We start from the raw sequence: 20,474 nt of genomic DNA, 5'->3' as shown, positions 1-20,474 counted from the left end.
GTGCTCTAGACGTCTCTCCATCGGGGCTTTGGCTGAGCGGAGGAAGCAAGGATCAGCCCAGAGATGTAGACACGTTGAGGAGATTGCCCGTGTTTACAGTAACAAGAACTCAAACGGGCCTCAGGTGGGCCTTCACCCGATGCTCTCAGTCTTCTGCAGGTTTATAGGACGACTCTTTAACCTACAATAGAGTACTGTGTTATGATGCTTTTTGGAAACTCCTCTTCACTTTCAGATGTTTGATCATTTTCTCTTTGAGATGCTTTCAGGAAACAGTGCCCAAGTCAACTGTGTGATGTTATTTGTTCAGACCTGTGGTCCCAGTGTGACACTTTGAAATAAAGGGACTGTGAACCAAACCAGCATCCTTCTGTTTGTTTACTCTGAGCTAGGGAAGACACACACACACACACACCCTCAAGAGTGTGTGAGGTCATGAGTTTACTCAACCACGAGGAAGTCCCATCTACCAGAACATCAGAGAGAGAGAGAGAGAGAGAGAGTTTTTACCACAGAAAGTAAAAGAGGAAATGCTCATGTACTATTTGAAGGAAACATCCGTGTATATACTGTAAACGGAAAGTGTGTGTGTAGGTGTGAGGGAGAGATTGTGTTTTCTCTGTGTGTGTGCGCGTGTAGTCGAGTCTTAAGCAAACGATTTGTGGTTAATGTGTAACAGCCATTCGACCCCAAAGGCATGCTGGGAAAATCTGCCAACAGAGAGATAACGCTGAAAGAGAACAGGAAGAGAAACGACAGGAGGCTGCTTATACTTTAATTCAACCTTTTTAAGTTTTCCAGGCGCCAAACTCAAACGTCCAGGCTCCTCTGATGGACAGAGCGAAGGCCCAGCCGGGTCCTCTGGCTCGCAGGCCGGACAACTCAGCCTTCAAGCAGCAGAAGCTCCCAGCCTGGTCCCCCATGCTAACCGCTCACACCGTGCTGCCCTTCTTCTTCTTGGTGTCGCTGTTGTGCATGCTGGTGGGCACTGGGCTGCTGGTCACCGTGCAGCGGACCCAGGAGATGAAGGTGAGCCGGGGAACAGGTCTTACAGGAGGAAACATCTTATAAAGGAAGAGTATTAACCTATTGTGTTTAAATATGTACATTACTGCTGTGTGAGAGCAGTGTGATGTCACCGGGTTCTGATCAGCAGGTGGGAGCTGTAAAACAAAAGGAGTGTCTCTGAGATGAAAGGTTAATGTTTGTTCTCCATTTGAAGTGATACTGCTCTGGTGTTTTTAAATAAAATGTGAGGAATTGTAATGAATTTATATCATAACTCGGGTCATTAATCTGATTTTATTTGTGAGTCGGAGCATTTTTGAGATATTTCCCGTTTTACCAGCTCTGTGGGCCTTGAGTGGACCCTAATGGATCTATGGAACACGTGTAGAAGCCTTCTAATGGCCACTCTACATTAGGTTATGAACTCACTCAGGTACAAACATGACCACCGGTGCCTCAAACTGTTTTTCTTATGAAATTTCACCCTGAAATACTGGATTTTCGTGGATTGTCATCCTGTAGTAGAAGTAGAAGCTGAGAGAATGTTTGCCAGGTGTAACTGTCTTCATAGATCTATTTGGGAATTGGGGAAAATTGCTCTTAACATTCAAAATACATTGTTGGTGACAAAGTTTATGACATTTTGTGAAGTTTCCTGAGTATCTCTTTAACCTGCTGGTGTCTCTGCTTCTCCTCTGTTGTGTCAGATGGACTACACAGAGGCGGGGACGTGTAATATCTGCTATGAGAAGCGTAAGAATGTAAGCCTCGCGTCTGAGCCATGCACCTGCAAAGTGATATTCAACATTGAGAAGCCCTTCAAGGTAAGAATGAGGTTAAAGTTTACCCAAACGTTAACATTCTGAGTGAGTCTGAGCTTTGACGTTTGATGTTTGATGTCCTGCTTCTCTCTCTCTCTCAGGGAGACGTGTTTGTGTATTACGGCCTCCAAAACTTCCATCAGAACCTCCGCAGGTACATGGACTCCAGGGATGACGGGCAGATGGTTGGCAGAATGCGAAACCTAAAGGTAACTCCCAAACCCTAAAGGACACTGAAATACATCTGTGCACATCTGGAGTTGATGCCTGAAGCTATGACTCAATAATGATTTCTCCGTTTCTTTCTCTGACTAGAACCCCACGTCATACTGCGTCCCGTTTGCCAGAGACCCAAATGGAGTCCCCATTGCCCCCTGTGGTGCTGTAGCCAACAGCATCTTCAATGGTAAACGCAGCTCACAACACTTAACGTTACATCATCACATTCTCCGTGTTCTCAGTGCTCTCTCTCTCTCTCTCTCTCTCTCTCTCTCTCTCTCTCTCTCTCTCTCTCTCTCTGTCTCTGTCTCTGTCTCTGTCTCCTCCCAGACTCCTTCACTCTGAGCTACAGCGAGCCCGGGTCCCCGTCGTTACGGCCCGTCACGCTGTTAAGGAGGGGCATCGCCTGGTACACTGACGAAAATGTCAAATATCGCAACCCGAAAACAACGGAGAACCAAACCCTGGCGCAGGTGTTTAATGGTAAAGGAGTCACGGGTCTCAAGCCCAGTGGCGTGGAGCACCGAGAGGCCGGTGGGTCTCAGGCAGTGTGTTAATGTGTGTTTGACTCTACAGGCACAGCACAGCCTCTGTACTGGCAGAAGCCCATCTACGAGCTCGACCCAAGCGACCCAACCAACAACGGCTTCATCAACGACGACTTCCTCGTCTGGATGAGAGAGGCGGCCTTCCCCAACTTCAAGAAGCTGTACGGGGTTCTGTATCGGGCCGACGAGCCTTTCACCAACGGGCTGCCGGCGGGGAGCTACAGCATCGACATATCCTACAGTATCCTTCAGCTTGTTGAGCCTTTTAAGGGAGAATTATCAGGGGGGGAGGGAGGAGGGAGTGTGCAAGACGGCAAGACCCACCACAGGAAACACATGTATCCCATTGTGAGCGTGTTTCCTCCGTCTCATCTCCTGTGAAACCATGGAGACTATTTTGAGGTTTTTATGTTCCAGTGACGTCGCCTATTTTCAGCCTTGACGTTTGCCCCCTCCCCCAGACTTTCCTGCGCAGTTCTTCCAAGGAAGAAAGTTGGTGGTGCTGACCACGCTGACCTGGTTCGGAGGTCAGAACCACTTCCTGCCCATCGCCTACCTCGTGACCGGCGGCCTGATCTTCCTGGTGGCCGTCTTCCTCACAGTAATCTGGTGGAAGTTTGGAAAGGATGGGAGGAACATGGAGGAGTGAAGGTAAACGCAGCTCACAGGGATGTTTGGGGAAAGTGTGTGTTCCAAAGAGGAAACTCATCCCAAATGAGAAAAGGACTGGAAAGGTTTGAGGAATCGAAGGATGAGGAGAATGTTTAAGAAGAAACTGCTGTAATTGTAGGGAAAACGATGAAGAATTCCGCTGTAAATCTTGCAAAAATTGTCAATTGTCAAATGTCAATTACTCTTTTTGATAGTTTTTCATTTTTTTACTGTACATAAATGAATGTAAACATGTGTGGAAGCTTCTCTGCTCACTCCTTTGCAAACTGGCAGAGCTCAGTTTTGGGAACCAACCAGGAATACAACTTCTCAACTCCAGCACCAATAACATGCAGCCAGTATGAGTTCATTGTCTTCATGTGGAAGTATTGAGTTTACAGAAGCACTGCGGTAGAAAAAGTGAAGTCCTGCCTGAAGAAGTGATGAGAAAACAATGATGGAGGATTATAATCATGTTGTCTAAATTGGCAGATGAGGGACGATGTGATTCAGAGCTCTTCTCCCCTGAGCTGTACGTTAGACCAGATTGAGTTTGTTGATCAAATACCACTTTATTAGCTACATCTGTACAATCAAATGCAATGTGGCAGCCCTGCAATAAATCCAATCTTTGTTTAGATTGTATTGTTGGGCTTCTGTTGGCTCCGTGTCAGAGAGGCACTGATTCAATTCATTCAATCCAATTAGAGCCAAAGACTTAAGTAAGTTGATGCACTTGGTTGTATTATTTTACTTTGTCTACCATGTATATGAGGGGGATTCAATTTAAACAGGCAGCACTATAGACCCATTAACACGCAGTCTCCTTGTCTGGATGTGCTGCCTGAGAGCATTATGTCATTGTTTCTGGGAACTTCTTTGCTTTGTAATGCGTCGGACATATTGGATCTCTGACACGACGAGTAGAGCTGAGACGAATAGATGAGGCATAAGTGTGTACATGCACCTTGAGAGTGGGCAGTGACGGGGCAGAAATATGGGTCGAGACGGTCCATGGAACAAAGAGGGAGGCTGGGCTTTGATTTGGTAACGACCAATCACATCACAGGAAGGATCCAGAACAGGAAATGTGTGAATGCAAGTCTTTCGAGCACCTGGATACACAAATCATCCAAATTTGTAATCAATCAGCCACGCTGCTATAAAGCCTGACCTTAGCTTGCCTCTGTGCCGGTAAAGACTGAGCATTAGCAGCCTTACAAAGCCCAGACCTCTTCCAGGGCCGCTGCATTGCATTGGCAGCGTCGCTAATGAAATGCATTTCCAGCCAGTGTCTTAACAGAAGCTCTCAGGGGGGAAGGCTTAAGTGTGTGTGTGTGCAATAAGATAACTGGCACAGATCAGCCATGTGTTCTGCTCTGTAACAGGCTTATGAATGTTTTGACAACCAAAAGCTGTAATAAATCGTTGTATTTTTATAAACTCTTTATTTCTCTATATACAGCCAGTGACAAATGCAACCCCTGTGTGACTGCAGAGCACCGTCGCTCCGTCGCCGCTCCACACACTGCCTCGCTTATCAAAGCACGAGCGGCGACACGGCAACCTTCCTACAGCTCCAGGTTGCGCTCCTCTAATAAAGCAGCTTGTTTCATTCTCCATTCTCCATCTGAACCTCTAGTGGGCCAGTATTTGGGTCAGTACCACAGACGATGGGAGAGGAATGCAGTCCACTGTGGCCTCCGGTCACCGTGTTGGTGTGTCAGACAGTGAATGAACCAACGTGCCCTACTACAAATATAAACCCTACAACAACAACACAGGTCTGTCATGTAGAAACGCTGATGCACATGGATACAAAGACAAAAACGCAAGTCACACCCAAACACCCATTTACACCACAACGCACAAGAACGCTAAAAGAAAATATCACAAACACAAGAAACTCAGATTGAACCAACTACCTCCTCTCGTTGTACCTTATTCTCTAGGACATGTGATCAAATCCCTCTGTGTTCTACATTAAGACTGTTGTAAGGTTGATTTGGCTGTGACTCACACTCATGGCACCGGGTGTGAAAGTTTGATCATTTGGTCTTTTACAATCAAAAACGTTCCGTTAAACGTTTTTGGCTCCAGCCTCTTCAAGTTCATGCACCTGTGTGTGTGTTCGTTCGTGTGTGTGTGTGTGTGTGTTACAACAGTGCAACCACAGTTCTGCTCATTTGTAGTCAGCGAGGGTCCCGGTGGGTCGGTTGGTTTGTTTTAACGTCTCCTTATCAGCAGGATGTGAAAGAATAAATATCAGTAAATCATTTGAGATTTTCTTTGTTTTTACAGATTTGCAGTGATGGAATTATTAAAACTATACAGGGTTTCAAGTCGTAGCAAAGTAAGACAAAGCGTACCGTGGAATTCAGAGGGTCTCTGGACAGGAGGAGTTCTTTGGACCGTGTGTGTGTGAGTGTGTGTGTGTGGATGCGACCCTGTGATGAACGCGACCCGTGGTGTCGGGCTTTGACCCACCTCAGTATGTAACAGAACAAATGGCAATCACAGTTTCACAAAATGCAAAAGAGCTACTAATCACAGAACAGGGACAAAGAACTTCTCAAACAGTAGTCGGCTCTCTCCTCTTCCTCGCCTCCCTCCAGCCATTTCCCACTCACACACTCACACACACCTCGGTACGTTTACATGCACTTTAAAACTTTGATTGTACTGCAATTAATCTGCTTTTCAAAAGTGAATGTGACAGAAAGAGGGCAGAAATGGAATCAATGCACCCCAGCATGTAAACATCCAGGTCCAGGTTTGCTCCTCATGCGTGTGTGCGTCTCCTCAATGCGCTGCCATTACGCAACACGTTCACGTTCACTGGGTGAGGAGGATCACATGTCTGAGTGCATGTAAACATACCGACTTACACATTCATCTTTGTGGATTCAGTGATGGGACTGTTATGGCGCTACACAAGCGGGTGGTGGCCATGCAGAAACAAATAGGCAATACAGACATCTCCAGATGAAACTAAAGCTAAGGTAGTGTTCGTTCAAGACTTGAGCCCGGGCTCAAGGGCTCACTGGTGCACCACTCCTCCGTCGGGTCTGGGTCTGTGTCTGTGTCTGTGTCTGTGTGTGTGTGTGTGTGTGTGTGTGTGTGTGTGTGTGTGTGTGTGTGTGTGTGTGTGTGTGTGTGTGTGTGTGTGTGTGTGTGTGTGTGTGTGCGTGCGTGTCCACTCTAGGGGGAGGGGCAGGGGGAGGCTGTGTGCGTCCTTTACTCCTCAGCTCTGTCCTGCTGTCTTTTGAGTGCTACACTGAGGGACCTGATAGGTGGAGTCCTCGGTGGGCGTGGCCTGTCCAGTGGCACACTTTGGCGTGTCGTAGGCCGACCGCCCCGACTGCCCGCTGTCTGTCTGTGTGAGCGTGGCGCCGGGCCCGGTGCCCATGAAACTACACACTGTGGCGGCGGCCCCTGACGGGTGGCAGCCCATGTCCACCACGATGGGCGTGGCGTACTCGGCCCCCGAGGCGGGCAGGGGCTCTGCGTAGGCGTGGTATATGTCCGGGGAGATGGGGGCGTCGTACAGATCTGGGTCGGTGTAGCCCGGGTCCGGCCCCTCATCTGGTTTAAAGGTTGAACGAGCACCTAATGTTGTGACTCCACTCACCAGGGGCTGGGCGTACTCTGGAACACAACATGACATAACACACACACACACATCACCAAAGACATCCAACATTCTGAAGTCATCACGAGTTCAGTTTCTGTGAAGCAGCTGGGGAAACTTCATCGACCGTCAACACCTATCAGCCACAGTATCAGACCATCAATACGTTTACCAAAGAATTAACCCCATCCTGACTATTTCAATAGCATTGATTGTTCATTATTTACTCTGTTTCCATCTGTGATTGTTTAACAGCTGTTCCTTTCACAATAAAGGAGCAAAAGGACAGAGTTCCATCTTTACCTGCAGGTTCTGCGTGTAGTCTTGGCACGGCTCCTCTCCCCGTGAGCCGGCCCACCTCGCTGCTGCTGTATCGCACTGAATCCTCCGTTTCCACCATCTTGGACGGCAGCAGCTGCTTCATGCTCTTCCACCAATCTACAGAGGGAAACGCACGCCGTCAATCACAGGCCAACGTGAACTCTCCATGAGCGCCTGTAGACTTTCAGAGGCGGAGTTACAACTAACCTGTGCGGTCCCAGTGCGGGAGGTCGTATGTTCCCTCAGAGCTCTTCTTCCTACAAAGAAAGAATAATAGACACAGCACAGATTTATCAGTGTTGGCTTTAGTCTTTAAAGGCTTTAATCATTTCTCTCTCCATGGTTATGAGCTCCACCTGTTCTTCCAGTGCCAGGTACAAACTACCGTCAAGATGAGAGCAGTCAGAGCCATGACCAACACCGGCACCAGCACCGCCGTCAACGCCACGTCTACCAGAAGAAACAACACAGCGTTAATGTTTGAACTAAGGTCCGACCCGCTCTGAGGAGTAGCAGGTTCTCAGTCGGAACCAGAGCCCCAACAGTACAATTCTAACAAACAGGATGGAGGCGACGCACCTTTGCCTGTGTGAGGGGGCATGGTGGTGTTTCTGATGTCGGGGGTGTGTGTGGTGCGGCCCTGCTGAGGGGGGAGGCGGGTGACCCTGGGGGGCTGGGGCGCCCGGGGAGCGGGTTGCGGGGAGGAGATCCTCGGCCTGGCTGCTCAGAGCATGGAAAGAGAGAGGAGAGGTCAGAACGGAGCTGGATCTCCTAGCCGCTCTGATATTGGGCCTCCACTCCGGCTCACCTGCGTGGATCTGGCAGCCCAGCAGCTCCAGCCTGAGCGCCGCCCTCTGGTGCCAGTGGGTGGGGTTGATCCGCAGGTAGCGCGCCTCGATGGGGGGGATGAAGTTGTTCCTGGCCTCGTGCAGGTAGTTGGTGTTGCCTTGGAAAACCTAGCGTGAACAGAGGAACGACCGGAGGCGTGAGAGCGACTGCAGGACTGAAGCTGGAGTTTAATGAAGGAAACTCTACACAGGAATTCACTACACACTCTAACATGCTCTATGAACTCTAAGCTGATAATGTTTCAGCTCGGCAAGCTAATTACTACTTTCCCCGACACAATAACGCCGCAGCTCCAGCAGCCCGGCTCCTGAATCTATATCCATTCATTATTAATGCCCGAGTGTCCCGACTTGTCTACCGCAGCACTTAAGTCAAACCACTGACCGCTCCAATTTCCTGCCATAAACATCCTTTAGTCAATACCAGTTACTATGGAAACAATCCAATTGTGTGCTCCGACCGCCTTCCAAAGTGACATTTCAGCCCATTTGCACTAATTTGACAGAAGGAAATCTCTAAAGCCGATGACGTGACTGCAGAGAGCATCGACCTGGTTGATCCATCACCTTGTCTCCTGTGGAATCCACTTCTTGGTAAGTGAGCCACTGCTGCCCGTCGTTACTGTACAGGACCCGGTACGCCAGAACGTAGTACTGGTACCCCCTCACGGTGGAGCCTGTAGTGGTGATGCCTGTGCGGGCGGATGGGGGAGAGAGAGAGAGAGAGAGAGGAAGAGGAGGCACATGTCAGCTGACTCGTCTGACTCATGAGCTGGATGGAGTGAGTGGACCCGTGTGGCGTTGTGTGGCGTTGTGTATACCTGTGACTCTTTTCTCCCTCTTCAGGTCGACCTGCAGCCACTGATGCTGGTCGCTGTGAGCGGGTGACCAGGGAAGCCCCGCCCTCTTCAGCCTCGCCCCTGACGTGGCCCACACATTGTGCTGCCCGTTGATGTCGTTCCACTCCCACACGGACGACGCCGAGAGCTGAGCGTCCGCCACCACGCCGGACTCCAACCCCAGGGTTCCATAGCAACCTGCCAGCACAGAGGAGCCGCAGTGAAACGCTTGAATACTTTTACCTCTTTACAGCAGAGACGCCCTGCAGCTGGTGAGCAGAGTTGTGATCGCAGGCCGTGTTGCTCTCACTCACCACTGGTCTTGAAGGTGAACAGGCTGTTTGACAGAGTTCCTCTGAGGAGAGAGGGGAGAAGCGTTACACGTTAGAGGATCAAACACACACACACACTCACACACACAGACAACCAGCTGAGGGGAGAGAATGACACAGAGCAACTGAATGGAGGGACACGCCCACACGCTTACCCAGTGGACGTGACATTGTTGGCCAGCGTGCCTTCGTATTGAGGGATGCCTTTGCTGGCGACCACACTGATCCTCCCCCCGCCAGCGTTAGACACCACGCCCGCATGGATGGCTGCTAGACACAGAGGAGACGACTGGGGAGGGACAGGGAGGGACAGAGAGGGACAGGGAGGGACAGAGAGGGACAGAGAGGGCAGAGAGGGCAGAGAGGGACAGAGAGGGACAGAGAGGGACAGAGAGGGCAGAGAGGGACAGGGAGGGACAGGGAGGGACAGAGAGGGACAGAGAGGGCAGAGAGGGCAGAGAGGGACAGAGAGGGACAGAGAGGGACAGGGAGGGACAGGGAGGGACAGAGAGGGACAGAGAGGGCAGAGAGGGACAGAGAGGGACAGAGAGGGACAGGGAGGGACAGGGAGGGACAGAGAGGGACAGAGAGGGCAGAGAGGGACAGAGAGGGACAGAGAGGGACAGGGAGGGACAGAGAGGGACAGAGAGGGACAGGGAGGGACAGAGAGGGACAGAGAGGGCAGAGAGGGACAGAGAGGGACAGGGAGGGACAGGGAGGGACAGAGAGGGACAGAGAGGGACAGGGAGGGACAGGGAGGGACAGAGACCACAAGCAGAGACATGGGTAAGTACAGAACACTGAGCTGATCAATGTCCTACATTTAGGCTATAAGGGATCATTTTGGTTCATTTTAAAGAGGAATTTTGATGAGTTTTGTCCCTAAATACACAGATCCATCAATAGCTGGAGCCCTCACAGCCTCATGAACCTGGGGCAGCGTGTGTGTGAACCTGGGGCAGCGTGTGTGTGAACAGGCCGCAGCGTGATCACACTGCACAAGTTCATAACCTTCAGATAAGAGCCGGTGAGTCACCATGATGTCACACACACACACACACACACACACACACACACACACACACACACACACACACACACACACACACACACACACACACACACACACACACACACACACACACACACACACACACACACACACACACACACACAACCCCCCCCCCCCCTGCAGGGAGAAAATCCAGTGGCACTGGTAATGATTCACTGTGGGCCGCATTCCAATCTAAACCTGTTGTCCTATCGCAGAGAAAAGCAGAGTTCCATTCCGGCCGCTGCTCCTCCCTGAGAGCAGCCGGGGGAGATGAGCCACGCTGGAGATCACACAAGACAAGACTGCAGGAAACCTCTGGTGACCTGTGCAGTGACAAGCGTACACACACACACACTTGCACAGCAGTCGGCGCTGCCACAAGCAATCAACGCTTCGGCCCACGACTCTTAAAACTTCCCAAAGACACACACACCACATCCGAAACGAGCACCGTACCAGACCACTAACACAAACACACAGCACTGCTCCAAACCGCCGCACCCTGCCTCTAACACAGGAAACCACACACACGCTCATGTCCACACACACACTGTACAGGATAACTGATACAGGAGTTTATAAAGTGATCACAGCAAGAAACCCAAGACTGAGACAGAATTAAGAAGAGAGCAAATGAGCTGCAGGCTCTGGGTGGAGTCTCTGATCTGTGTGTGATACAGACTGGAGCCTGCACACACACCAACACACTAACACACCAACACATTACAGGCTAATGACACGTGAACCAGGCTGATTCACACTTTGAGGCAAACATGCAGGCAGAGACATGCAAGGGTTCGCTTCAACTTCTCACTCACACTGTCTCACACACACTCTCTCTCTCACACACACACACACCACCCTCTCTGCAGCTGGACTGGATTAAAGGACCATTTCTTCATCCAAACTGTTGACCCGGGTCCTCCTCACCTCCTGACCCTGCCCCTCCTCTGCTCCTATGGGGGCACCTCTCTCCCTAAGTGTACTTCTCTTCTCCCCTCCTCTCCTCTCCCTCCTTCCAGCCCCCCTGAGTCTAGAGCATGAGGTCATCAGCCAGAGACTCAGCGCCCAGGATCTCCTGCATGGGGGTTGGGGGGGTGGGGGGTGCTGTGAGGTCATCAGTCCAAGACTGGGAACACTCTGGAGCGAATGAAATCAAGGAACAAACGCAACAGAGCACAAACCTCTCTCTCTCTCTCTCTCTCTCTCTCTCTCTCTCTCTCTCTCTCTCTCTCTCTCTCTCTCTCTCTCTCTCTCTCTCTCTCTCTCTCTCTCTCTCTCTCTCTCTCTCTCTCTCTCTCTCTCTCTCTCTCTCTCTCTCTCTCTCTCTCTCTCTCTCTCTCTCTCTCTCTCTCTCTCTCTCTCTCTCTCTCTCTCTCTCTCTCTCTCTCGATCGACATTTTCTATGTGACTTCTTGTTTTGCAGGCCAGATGAACTGAACTCTGATGTTAGAGTTATTGTGAGAGAAGAGCCACACCCACACACACACAGTTGTGTAACCATACACCACACACACACACACAGCTGAATGCCCTGGAGTCTCATTCTAATCCAATCAAGACAATAAAACTAATTTCTTTTCTCATCACTCATGTGGACGCCGACGTCACATTGAGTCACTTCAGCCTTAAATACAACACAGGCAAACAGCAGCATGTTGAGTGTGTGTGAATACATTTATAATCCAGCACCAGCAGGAGAGGTTCATGTCTCTCCTGTCCACCTGGTGTACTCACGTCTCTGTAGCCGTTGGGGATCGTTCCAGAAATCTCCTCCACGCTCGTCACACAGCCGGCTGGACAGTATTTACTGAGGAGACAGGAGACGGCAAGCGTTAGCGGCGGCGGGGCGGCGCTGTGGCGACAACAATGGAGGAGAAAGCGTTTACCTGAACTCTGCCTCGGTGAAATTGGCTCCTTTGTCGAGGCAGGTGATCAGATCTGCAAAAGGTAAACGAACATAGTGTGTGTTTTATTTACAGCTCTGATATCTCTGCGTCCCTTTATCTTTCCGTTTTGCTCTCTGGCCAGTCGACCCCCCCCCCCCTCCCCCTGGTGAGTATTTAAAGCACACACACACTGCGTTGACTCACTGCCTTTGTGATAAAAACACGTTCTCCACTGACCAGATCATGTTCACACGGAACAACAAGCCACGTATAACACATCAAAGTGCAGCATGAGGGTGAACAACAATGTGTTTGGTGTACAGTGTGTGTGTGTGTGTGTGTGTGTGTGCAGGAATCCTGTGGGTAACTCTGCAGTGGCGGCGGTCATTCTTGCTGATCGCACGTTCAGAAAAAACCCCCTTCAGCCGACCGGCCGATGAGTCAGCGGACCCAATAACCCAGCAACCACAAGTAGCCGCGGTGACGGCACTGTGCAAACTGTCCGCCCACGCTCACCTGAGCTGTTATACACACGAGGTGAAAAGACACACACACACACACGACAAAACGCATCGAGCGCCGGCGTGACTTCTGCTCGTGTGCCGCAGATCTCCGCGTGGAAATGTGCTCCCTGGTCACGTAACCCACGACAACAGATGGGGCAAAGCGATAAATGTCAATAAGAAAATCAATAATCGTTTGTCCACTGAAACTGAGGCTGAACAATACTGGAGAAAAAAACATTGAAATCTTTGACATTTCTGCAATAACTTCACAATGTTTATGAGAAACAAACGGTTAAACTCGTCTTCTTTACATAAGAACTTCTGACCAGGTGAGTCATTGTTACTGCATCTATGTTCACAGTTCTTCATCTTATTATTTACTATGAATCTGCTCGTGGTTCCTTTCAGGCACATGAAGGACGGCCTGACTGGGGTCCTCTCTCTAGCCGCACACCCCCCCTCTGCATGAAGGTAAGTGGCAGACAGGTACAGACAAACTCTCTCTCTCTCTCTAAACCCTCTTTTAACCTAAACACATGTTAGGAAAATGTCTACACTCAAACTGATGGAGGCTTAACCTAAGACAGGTTTGTGTTTGTGGCTTTAGAGGATCAGATGAGGAAGAATGTTTCCTTCATTGATTCATCGATGTCAGTTTATGCTGATTTCAAGCCGATTATTGTATTTTATGACTGCGTTCAATGACAAAGAGACGTTCAGCATCACACTGGCACATTAAAAACCTGTTTGTATACAAATGCTATAAAATATAACACACACACACACGAGTGGATGTGATAGGATTCAGTCGTTTGCCGCAGATTCACAACAGATTCCTTAATGAGCTTAGGAGAGAAAGCAGAGTCGGCCCGTTACTCAGAGCGCATTAAAGCTGATTTATGAGGAATTAAAGCTGATTATGGCGTTTGTAGACTGTTGACGTTTCACAGCAGTGGGAACCAGCGGGAGAGGAAGCTTCCCTTTCATAATGGAACCAGCCCCTGAACAGACCCCTCCTTGGCTGATTTTGTCTGGTCACAGAGGATTTATGGTCTGAATGGAGGTAGAATATCATTTAAACGCCTCATTAAATGTACCAAACAAAGCCATGCTGCACTCTTAATGAAGTTTAGAATCTGTTGGAAGGAACATTCGTCATATCCAACCATCATCATCATCATTTACATGCCAGCGTTTAGTGGTGTGTGTGTGTGTGTGTGTGTGTGGGTGGCTCTTCTCTCACACTAAGTCATTCGTGAGACATCCGTGTCTGCAGGCTCACGTTCTGCTATCAGATTTCTTCCACAATATTAAATCACGTCAGAGACAGGATGGCATTATATCCACCAAATATTATTACTTTCCATTCCTTTCAATTGCTCTCACTTCCTCTCACGCCTCTTCCTCATTCCTCATCGTGCGGCCTGATTTGCTTCTCACTTCCCCTATTGTCCATCTTCATTCTCCTGCATCTCTGCCGCATCGGTGCTCAGCTGTCAGAACCCAAGAACGCCTGGCGACCCTCAAAACACACACGTTTAGCTTCGGTCCGCAAGAATTCAAACACAGCAACGTGAGGCAGTGACCGACGCCTCCATGACCCTGAGACACGCCAGGTGGAACTCCAGACATGTGGCTGTTCAGGACGGCCAATCACAACACAACCAGCCGTTCATCTTGTCCTGCGCGTTTGTGTTAAAACATGCCGCATTACAAACGCTCCCCTAAACTGACACGGCCCAGCATGCACCTCTTCAATAATGAATGGATTGGAAGGCTTATGCGTCAGATGCTCATTATCTGCTTTGATACGAAAAGACACACAAACACAGACACACGAGTCACTGCCTGATCGGTGCTGTGAGTCTGTCGGGACTCCATAATTACTTGATAGAGTAAAGTGAGTAGGTGGTGCAGACTGAAGCAGCTGTAATGAGCCTCACAATAGAATTTGGCAACATTAAAGACTTTCACACACAAACATACAGTTTCCAAGGCAACTCCTGCACCCGGGGGCCCCAAACAGCGGTGTAACCCAAGCTCAACCTTCAGATGACTTCAGCAGAATACCAATCCGGTCTGTCACACCTCCATCACGTGACCTCAGGACCTCCAGCGTACGAGGAGAGAGACAAGAGAGCGGCAGGGAAGACAGATGTGAGCGCTCTGTGTGTGTGTGTGTGTGTGTGTGTGTGTGTGTGTGTGTGTGTGTGTGTGTGTGTGTGTGTGTGTGTGTGTGTGTGTGTGTGTGTGTGTGTGTGTGTGTGTGTGTGTGTGTGTGTGTGTGTGTACCTGTGTGCTCTGTGGTGGAGTAGGACAGGTAGAATCCACGTCCCGTGTGATGGCTCCCGCTCATGAACTGGACGGTGACCTTGTTGCCGGTGGAATTGATGAGATCTTTGACCTTCAGACCCAAACCGCAGTACTTCACTGTACGGCACCGAGGGCCAGAGCCAAGGAGGGGGGGGACATCGGAGACATGGGAGACACAGGACAGAGACATTTCTGGTTAGCTACATGAGCACATTCACTTTAGGTTAATGGGGAAAACAATTTATAGTATGAGAAGATACTGCAGAGAGAAGCTTTATTCAGTATTTAGCTGTTGCATCTCAAACCAGCAGCAGTGCAACGTTTAGTTCCAGGTGCTGCTTTAAAAAAATAAAGACTTGAGCTGCAGCCACATCTGGTGAAGAACCAATTCCAGAGATTTGCAGCCAAACAACAGTAATGGAGTTGTGCAAGAGGGTCAAATCTTCAATAATGAATGATGTATTTCTGCTTGTGTGTGGGCTGGAGGTCACTGCTGCACTCATGCTGCTTGTAGCCAGTTATGATCAGATCTCCCTTGATACATGTCTGCAACACTACAGTACAGCAAAGTGATTTGGATGTTTTGGAAGTCTTTGTCTTCCAAAAAGAAGAAGTGTAGAAAAACAGATATTGTTGGGAGGCATTCATCATAATCTGATTCTCACTCTCACTCCGCCCTGCAGCGCTCTGGCAGAACACAGCTTACTACTATGAGTCTGCATGTGACCAGTGAATACAACATGTGAGGTGATGTGTGTACGCACAATGTGACTGAGAAAGAGCCCAGACCACCCTAACACACTCAAATTAAGCTTTAAATATGTTGTTCCCTTCTACATAAAACAGGAATTCCCAGGACTGTTCCATGTCGTGCCCACTGCCTCACCAATCTTGCTCCTCTGGGGCCCGATGCCGTCGTAGAGGCAGAGGTAGTTGACCTGGCAGTCGCTGTCTTGTATGTCCAGCTCAGCAAAACGAAAGTGGACCCTGCTGCCCTGCGGCACGCTGATCTCCCACTCGCACACGGTGTGGTTGGGGTACGTGCGCGGGTATCCCAGGGAGGACAGGGTGCCACTGCTGGGGCCGAGCACACTGGGGCCACAGCCATCACCTGAGGGACAACACACACACACACACACACACACACACACACACACACACACACACACACACACACACACACACACACACACACACACACACACACACACACACACACACACACACACACACACGAGAGCACATGAGCAGGTGAGATGATCTAGTCTGAATACATTAGTTCTGCATTTGCTTTTCAAGTAATCAAGTTTATGTACGGACGGTGAAACCAAATCAGACGGGAAAAGCCACAGAGCTTAACATGCAGACCGATGATCCTCCTGTGGCCTCATCGCTCACCAGCAACCAGCCGTGACCTGATCCAACGCTCACATCACAGACGGTGACTAACAAGAGATTTAGATGCAAAACCAAAAGACACCCAAGAACAAGTGTACGACTTATATTATTACCAAAGGTTTCAATCGACAATTGAAACAGGAAACTGATCTGCTGCAAGTGGCAACCTCATTGTTTACATGTTAAACAGGTTTGTTACAGGTTAAGTGCTAGAATCAAACAGATATGGGTTTGTTGTTTGTCAATAATGGGGATTTGTTCTGGTTTTGGCTTTAATGTCTTATCAGCAAATTATTACACAGCTAGTTATGACAAAAACAGAAGAATCAGCATGACTTTTGGAGATGGAGTTGTGACCTCATCTGTGTTTGGAGGCCTGGTGTGACCTTTAGACTGAGCAGAGACCCTCCAGGCTCTGCAGACAGGCCGGGACAGTGTTGTGTTCTGCGGTCTTTAACACTGAACAGTCACGCTTCACGGTGCTAAGTGGATCCTCGGCCGGTCTGGAGTTACGTAAGAGCCCCACGGGTGGACACGATCCAGAAGAAGTGGACAGAACCCCACTGTGACTCACGGTGTAACTCTGCTGTCCTGATTAGCCCTCAAAAACAAAACACGGACCTGCCGTAAATAGTCCCTGTTGTCGTGTTTACAGGGGACGCGTGTGTTAAATATTAGTGTAAGTGTTAAATTAGCTACAAAAAGTTAGGAAAAACACGTGAAACTTTCTTGAAATGTGCAATTATGACAAACTGTGTCCACGTGTTTACAGACAACCCCCCTACACACACACTCACTCACTCACTCTCTCACACACACACACACACACCAACCACCTGAGGAAAAACATCCAAAATGTCCGCGTTGAGGTTCGGGCAAAGTGCAAAGCGTTCACTGTCACCGACCGAAACCTGTCAGACTTTACGTGATTTAAGCGTCACGTTCATGGGGGGAAACGTCGAGGCTGTGCGGGGGAAGAGACGAGCAACAAGGCCACAAGCTGCTCGTCTCACACGGAGAGAGAGAGAGAGGGGGAGAGAACGTCAGACTCCATTACGAAATTTGGCAGTTTAACCGATGGCGGTGGAAGTCGACTCATCCCCCCCGAGGTGTCAGTCAGAGTTTGTGTTTATTCCGCTTCAACCAGCAGTTTCGACAAATGGCAGCTAGCCCGGGGTTTGGGACTGGTTAGCCCGGTATTGCCACACTTCGCTCCCACTGCCGTGACGTGACGAGCGGCAGCGGGCGTAGCGAACCTGGCGGAGCGGCGCGTATCTCGGCTAACACGGCCATGTAAGGTAGGCTGCTCCGCTCCGACTCAGCGGCTCCTGCTCGAGACCGTGTCCGCGCCTCGACGCGCCGCCGCCGGGGTGAAAGACAAGAGTGTCGCCGGGGCGTGGGAGCACCAACCTTTCTGAGCTCGACCGCGTCCCGTGGCGAGAATGATGAGAGTCGACAGGAGGAGAACCCCGGCGGCCCCTGTCGGTCCCCTGCCCACCATTACCGCTCTGCCCATAGCAGCCTGCAGTCTGAATGCATACTGCTGCGCTCCGGGGACCGGCTGCGACCGCTCCGCTCCGCCCGGGACCAGGAGGGTTTAAACGCCGGATCTCCGACTCCTCATGTTGTTCCTCTCGCGTCGCCTTCGCCTCGAACCGTCTATGATCCCCGTGGTTAGTTCCGTTCTCACTTACCGAGGCAACTGCTACACACACACGCGTACACACACACACTCTCTCATCAACACACACACACATCCAATCTGTGGAACGACTTCCTCCACTTCCGCTCCTCCTCCCACTACGAGCTGGAACACCAGAGTCCCCCAAGTGGTCTACGCTGATCCCGGATCCCCAACAAGTGTTCACACGGAGCCGCCTCCTCTTTAAATGGGTCAGAACCTCAACATAAAGACATAAGACATCTTTAAAAGGATTTTAAAGAAATATGTTAATTTAAGATCGTTTGACTGGAAAAGCTGAATTCCATCTAAATTAATGGGTAGTTTTACTTTTTTTTTGTTAATTATAAAAGTGTCCTTAGTTTGTCTTTTGGCAGGACAACTGAAAGATTTCTGAGTCATTAGCCCTCGTTCTGGACCAGGTTCCAGGGGTGGATCCAGGATTTCCTTTAACAATTTTTCAGATTTTGAGCATTTAATTTAAATTTTGCATGCACAAACCAGATCATATATTTCCCAACAGAACTGTGATGTGCTATAATGACAGTAATGCCTTAAGATAAATAAAATCCATTTTCTATAGGTAATATGTTTCCCACAGTGAAAACACAGCGTTCTCTCATGTTATAAGGCGACATCACACAAGCAGCATACTGGAAGTTACAATGAGATAAGATAAGATAAACCTTTATTTGTCCCACAACTGGGAAATTCACATGTTACAGCAGCAGAGTGGATAGTGCCAATCAATAAAGGGCATTAAGATAAGAGATAAAAAAAAAATAAGAGCCTATCAAAGGTACAACTAAATACAAAAAAATTGCATTGAATTGGATGGATGAATGAATGAATAGGATAGGATACTCAATAGGATAGGAATCCATTAGAAATACAGATGTTTCAGGGTAAAAAATCATAGCAAAACACTTTCTGAAGCTGGAGTGAGGTTATTTGTATCTTATAACTTCACATAGTGGAGCTTTGAGAGGCTTTTCAATGTAGTTCATGCTCTGTTTCCTATGGATCCATAGAGATCCATTCATGGCCCTATACTGACCTGGAACATGATCTCCAAAAACCTTCAATAAAACTGCCAGCATGTCACTTCAACGTTGTCAAATTTAGTTTTCTGTCTTGTTTCTTCAAAACTAATAAACCAATGCTTGAGACGACTCCAGCATACTTATCCTGTCATAGACGATCAATCGGTGCCATCGGGTCTGGATGCAGGGGAGAATGCAGATACGGACTAATCTATACTTGGACAGGGAGCACAGCTATAGAGCTGAGCCACAGTAACACTTAGGGCTGGAAACAAGCAGCCAATCCTAATGTGTGGCTGAAACCAGGCCTCTGTGGTGGCATGTAAACAGTTTTGACTCATCTTTAATAGCTACTGAGAAAGATCCCGAACAATGAAATACTCATCACAGTCGTTTCCTTCCCTTTACTCAAGCACATAATAGAAGGAGACATATTTTGTCGAGGCTTGCCCAGCCTTGGCAGAATGAGAGCCCTTGTAGTTTTACTTGTTTATCTACTGCTTGGACTTTTTTCTGGCATATTTTTCAATGTAAAGTTGCCTGGTGTTTTGTTGTGACTTGTCAAGGTTAACAGACGGATATCACACAGTGTTTTCAGTCAACAGCAGAGGGGAAAGTATTCAAATTCACAGTAAAAGTAAAAGCAGAAAACTCCCTTGTATGGAGGCGTTTGACTTTTAAATTCATTTCTTTTGATCTTTGATTCCTAAGTTATATGCAGAAACTGAAAAACGGTGTAAGTTTTAACATTTGAAGTACTTCCTGTGTTGATTGGTCTCTTTACTGATAGTGAGACCACACAGAATGAGGCTGATTGTGTTTCCTTCACATGGTGGCTTGAGCTTGGTCATCTTCCGAACAGAGCTACGTTAATAATGAGACAAAAGTTTGAAGAATATCCAGTTATTGTTGTTCTAAAGTCCACCCTCACTTGGCAAAAATGTTCAATGTGATGCAACAGACAGAGTAACCAAGAGAAACTTGGGACAACAAACAATGTGTTCAGCCTGTGGCCTGTGAGTAATATGTGTGATGATTCACAATTTGATCCTCGCCGGGGCCAGTGTGTGTGTGCGTCCATGCATGTGTGTGTGTGTGTGTGAGAGAGAGAGAGAGAGAGAGAGAGAGAGAGAGACTTTGGGGTGTGCAGTAAGTGTAATGTTTAAAGAAGCAGCCAGAAAGACAGTCATGCTGCAGTCGTCCATGTTCCCTCGGCCCTTCCCTCCTTCTGCGTCTCTTCCTTACTGCATCTCTCCAACACGTTCGTACGAGGGGGAAGTCCACTGTGTTCCCAGCAGCAGCAAGGCTCCCCTGAGAGGCGGTCACACAAGTCCAAACCAACCAGGCACAAGGGATGAGCACAAACACACAA

At 49.0% G+C, this 20,474-nt stretch overlaps 2 protein-coding genes and 1 long non-coding RNA gene across 3 annotated transcripts; 2 read left to right on the top strand and 1 right to left on the bottom strand.

Annotated features, from left to right (window-relative positions):
* The first annotated feature begins 662 nt into the window (after positions 1–662).
* On the top strand, positions 663–3,427 carry tmem30c (transmembrane protein 30C). The gene is made up of 7 exons (XM_076169788.1): positions 663–1,029; positions 1,716–1,832; positions 1,931–2,038; positions 2,145–2,235; positions 2,379–2,531; positions 2,625–2,837; positions 3,058–3,427. Exons 1-7 carry the CDS (start codon positions 832–834, stop codon positions 3,243–3,245), a joined length of 1,068 nt encoding a protein of 355 aa, XP_076025903.1. The 5' UTR covers positions 663–831; the 3' UTR covers positions 3,246–3,427.
* Positions 3,428–6,330: 2,903 nt separating this feature from the next.
* dcbld2 (discoidin, CUB and LCCL domain containing 2) lies at positions 6,331–18,345 on the bottom strand. Its single transcript, XM_076169787.1, has 15 exons — positions 17,789–18,345; positions 15,867–16,091; positions 14,960–15,097; positions 12,162–12,213; positions 12,010–12,082; positions 9,374–9,507; positions 9,201–9,241; positions 8,869–9,084; positions 8,615–8,739; positions 8,008–8,155; positions 7,779–7,919; positions 7,556–7,649; positions 7,407–7,456; positions 7,182–7,316; positions 6,331–6,895 (listed from the first exon to the last, which is right to left on the bottom strand). The coding sequence occupies exons 1-15, from the start codon at positions 17,892–17,894 to the stop codon at positions 6,492–6,494; spliced, it is 2,082 nt and encodes a 693-aa protein (XP_076025902.1). The 5' UTR covers positions 17,895–18,345; the 3' UTR covers positions 6,331–6,491.
* LOC143015731 (uncharacterized) lies at positions 13,082–15,910 on the top strand. Its single transcript, XR_012965469.1, has 3 exons — positions 13,082–13,138; positions 15,664–15,727; positions 15,827–15,910. It is a non-coding gene; the product is annotated as an uncharacterized LOC143015731 (long non-coding RNA).
* Positions 18,346–20,474: the final 2,129 nt, after the last annotated feature.

The sequence above is a fragment of the Genypterus blacodes genome, unplaced genomic scaffold (genome assembly GCF_046128005.1).
Source record: "Genypterus blacodes isolate CSIRO-AG114 ecotype Tasmania unplaced genomic scaffold, CSIRO-AGI_Gbla_v1 ptg000214l_1, whole genome shotgun sequence".
NCBI lineage: Eukaryota > Metazoa > Chordata > Actinopteri > Ophidiiformes > Ophidiidae > Genypterus > Genypterus blacodes.
This window is presented reverse-complemented; position numbering and strand designations above follow the sequence as displayed.

Bases quoted from the DNA above. Each gene is read 5' to 3' on its own strand.
- tmem30c (XM_076169788.1), top strand. From the start codon at position 832: ATGGACAGAGCGAAGGCCCAGCCGGGTCCTCTGGCTCGCAGGCCGGAC. The intron at 2,039-2,144 runs GTAACTCCCAAA...TTCTCTGACTAG, and splicing joins GCAGAATGCGAAACCTAAAG to AACCCCACGTCATACTGCGT. The intron at 2,532-2,624 runs GTAAAGGAGTCA...TTGACTCTACAG, and splicing joins CCTGGCGCAGGTGTTTAATG to GCACAGCACAGCCTCTGTAC.
- dcbld2 (XM_076169787.1), bottom strand. From the start codon at position 17,894: ATGGGCAGAGCGGTAATGGTGGGCAGGGGACCGACAGGGGCCGCCGGG. The intron at 7,317-7,406 runs GTTAGTTGTAAC...TTCCCTCTGTAG, and splicing joins CCCGCACTGGGACCGCACAG to ATTGGTGGAAGAGCATGAAG. The intron at 6,896-7,181 runs GTAAAGATGGAA...GTTGTGTTCCAG, and splicing joins ACTACACGCAGAACCTGCAG to AGTACGCCCAGCCCCTGGTG.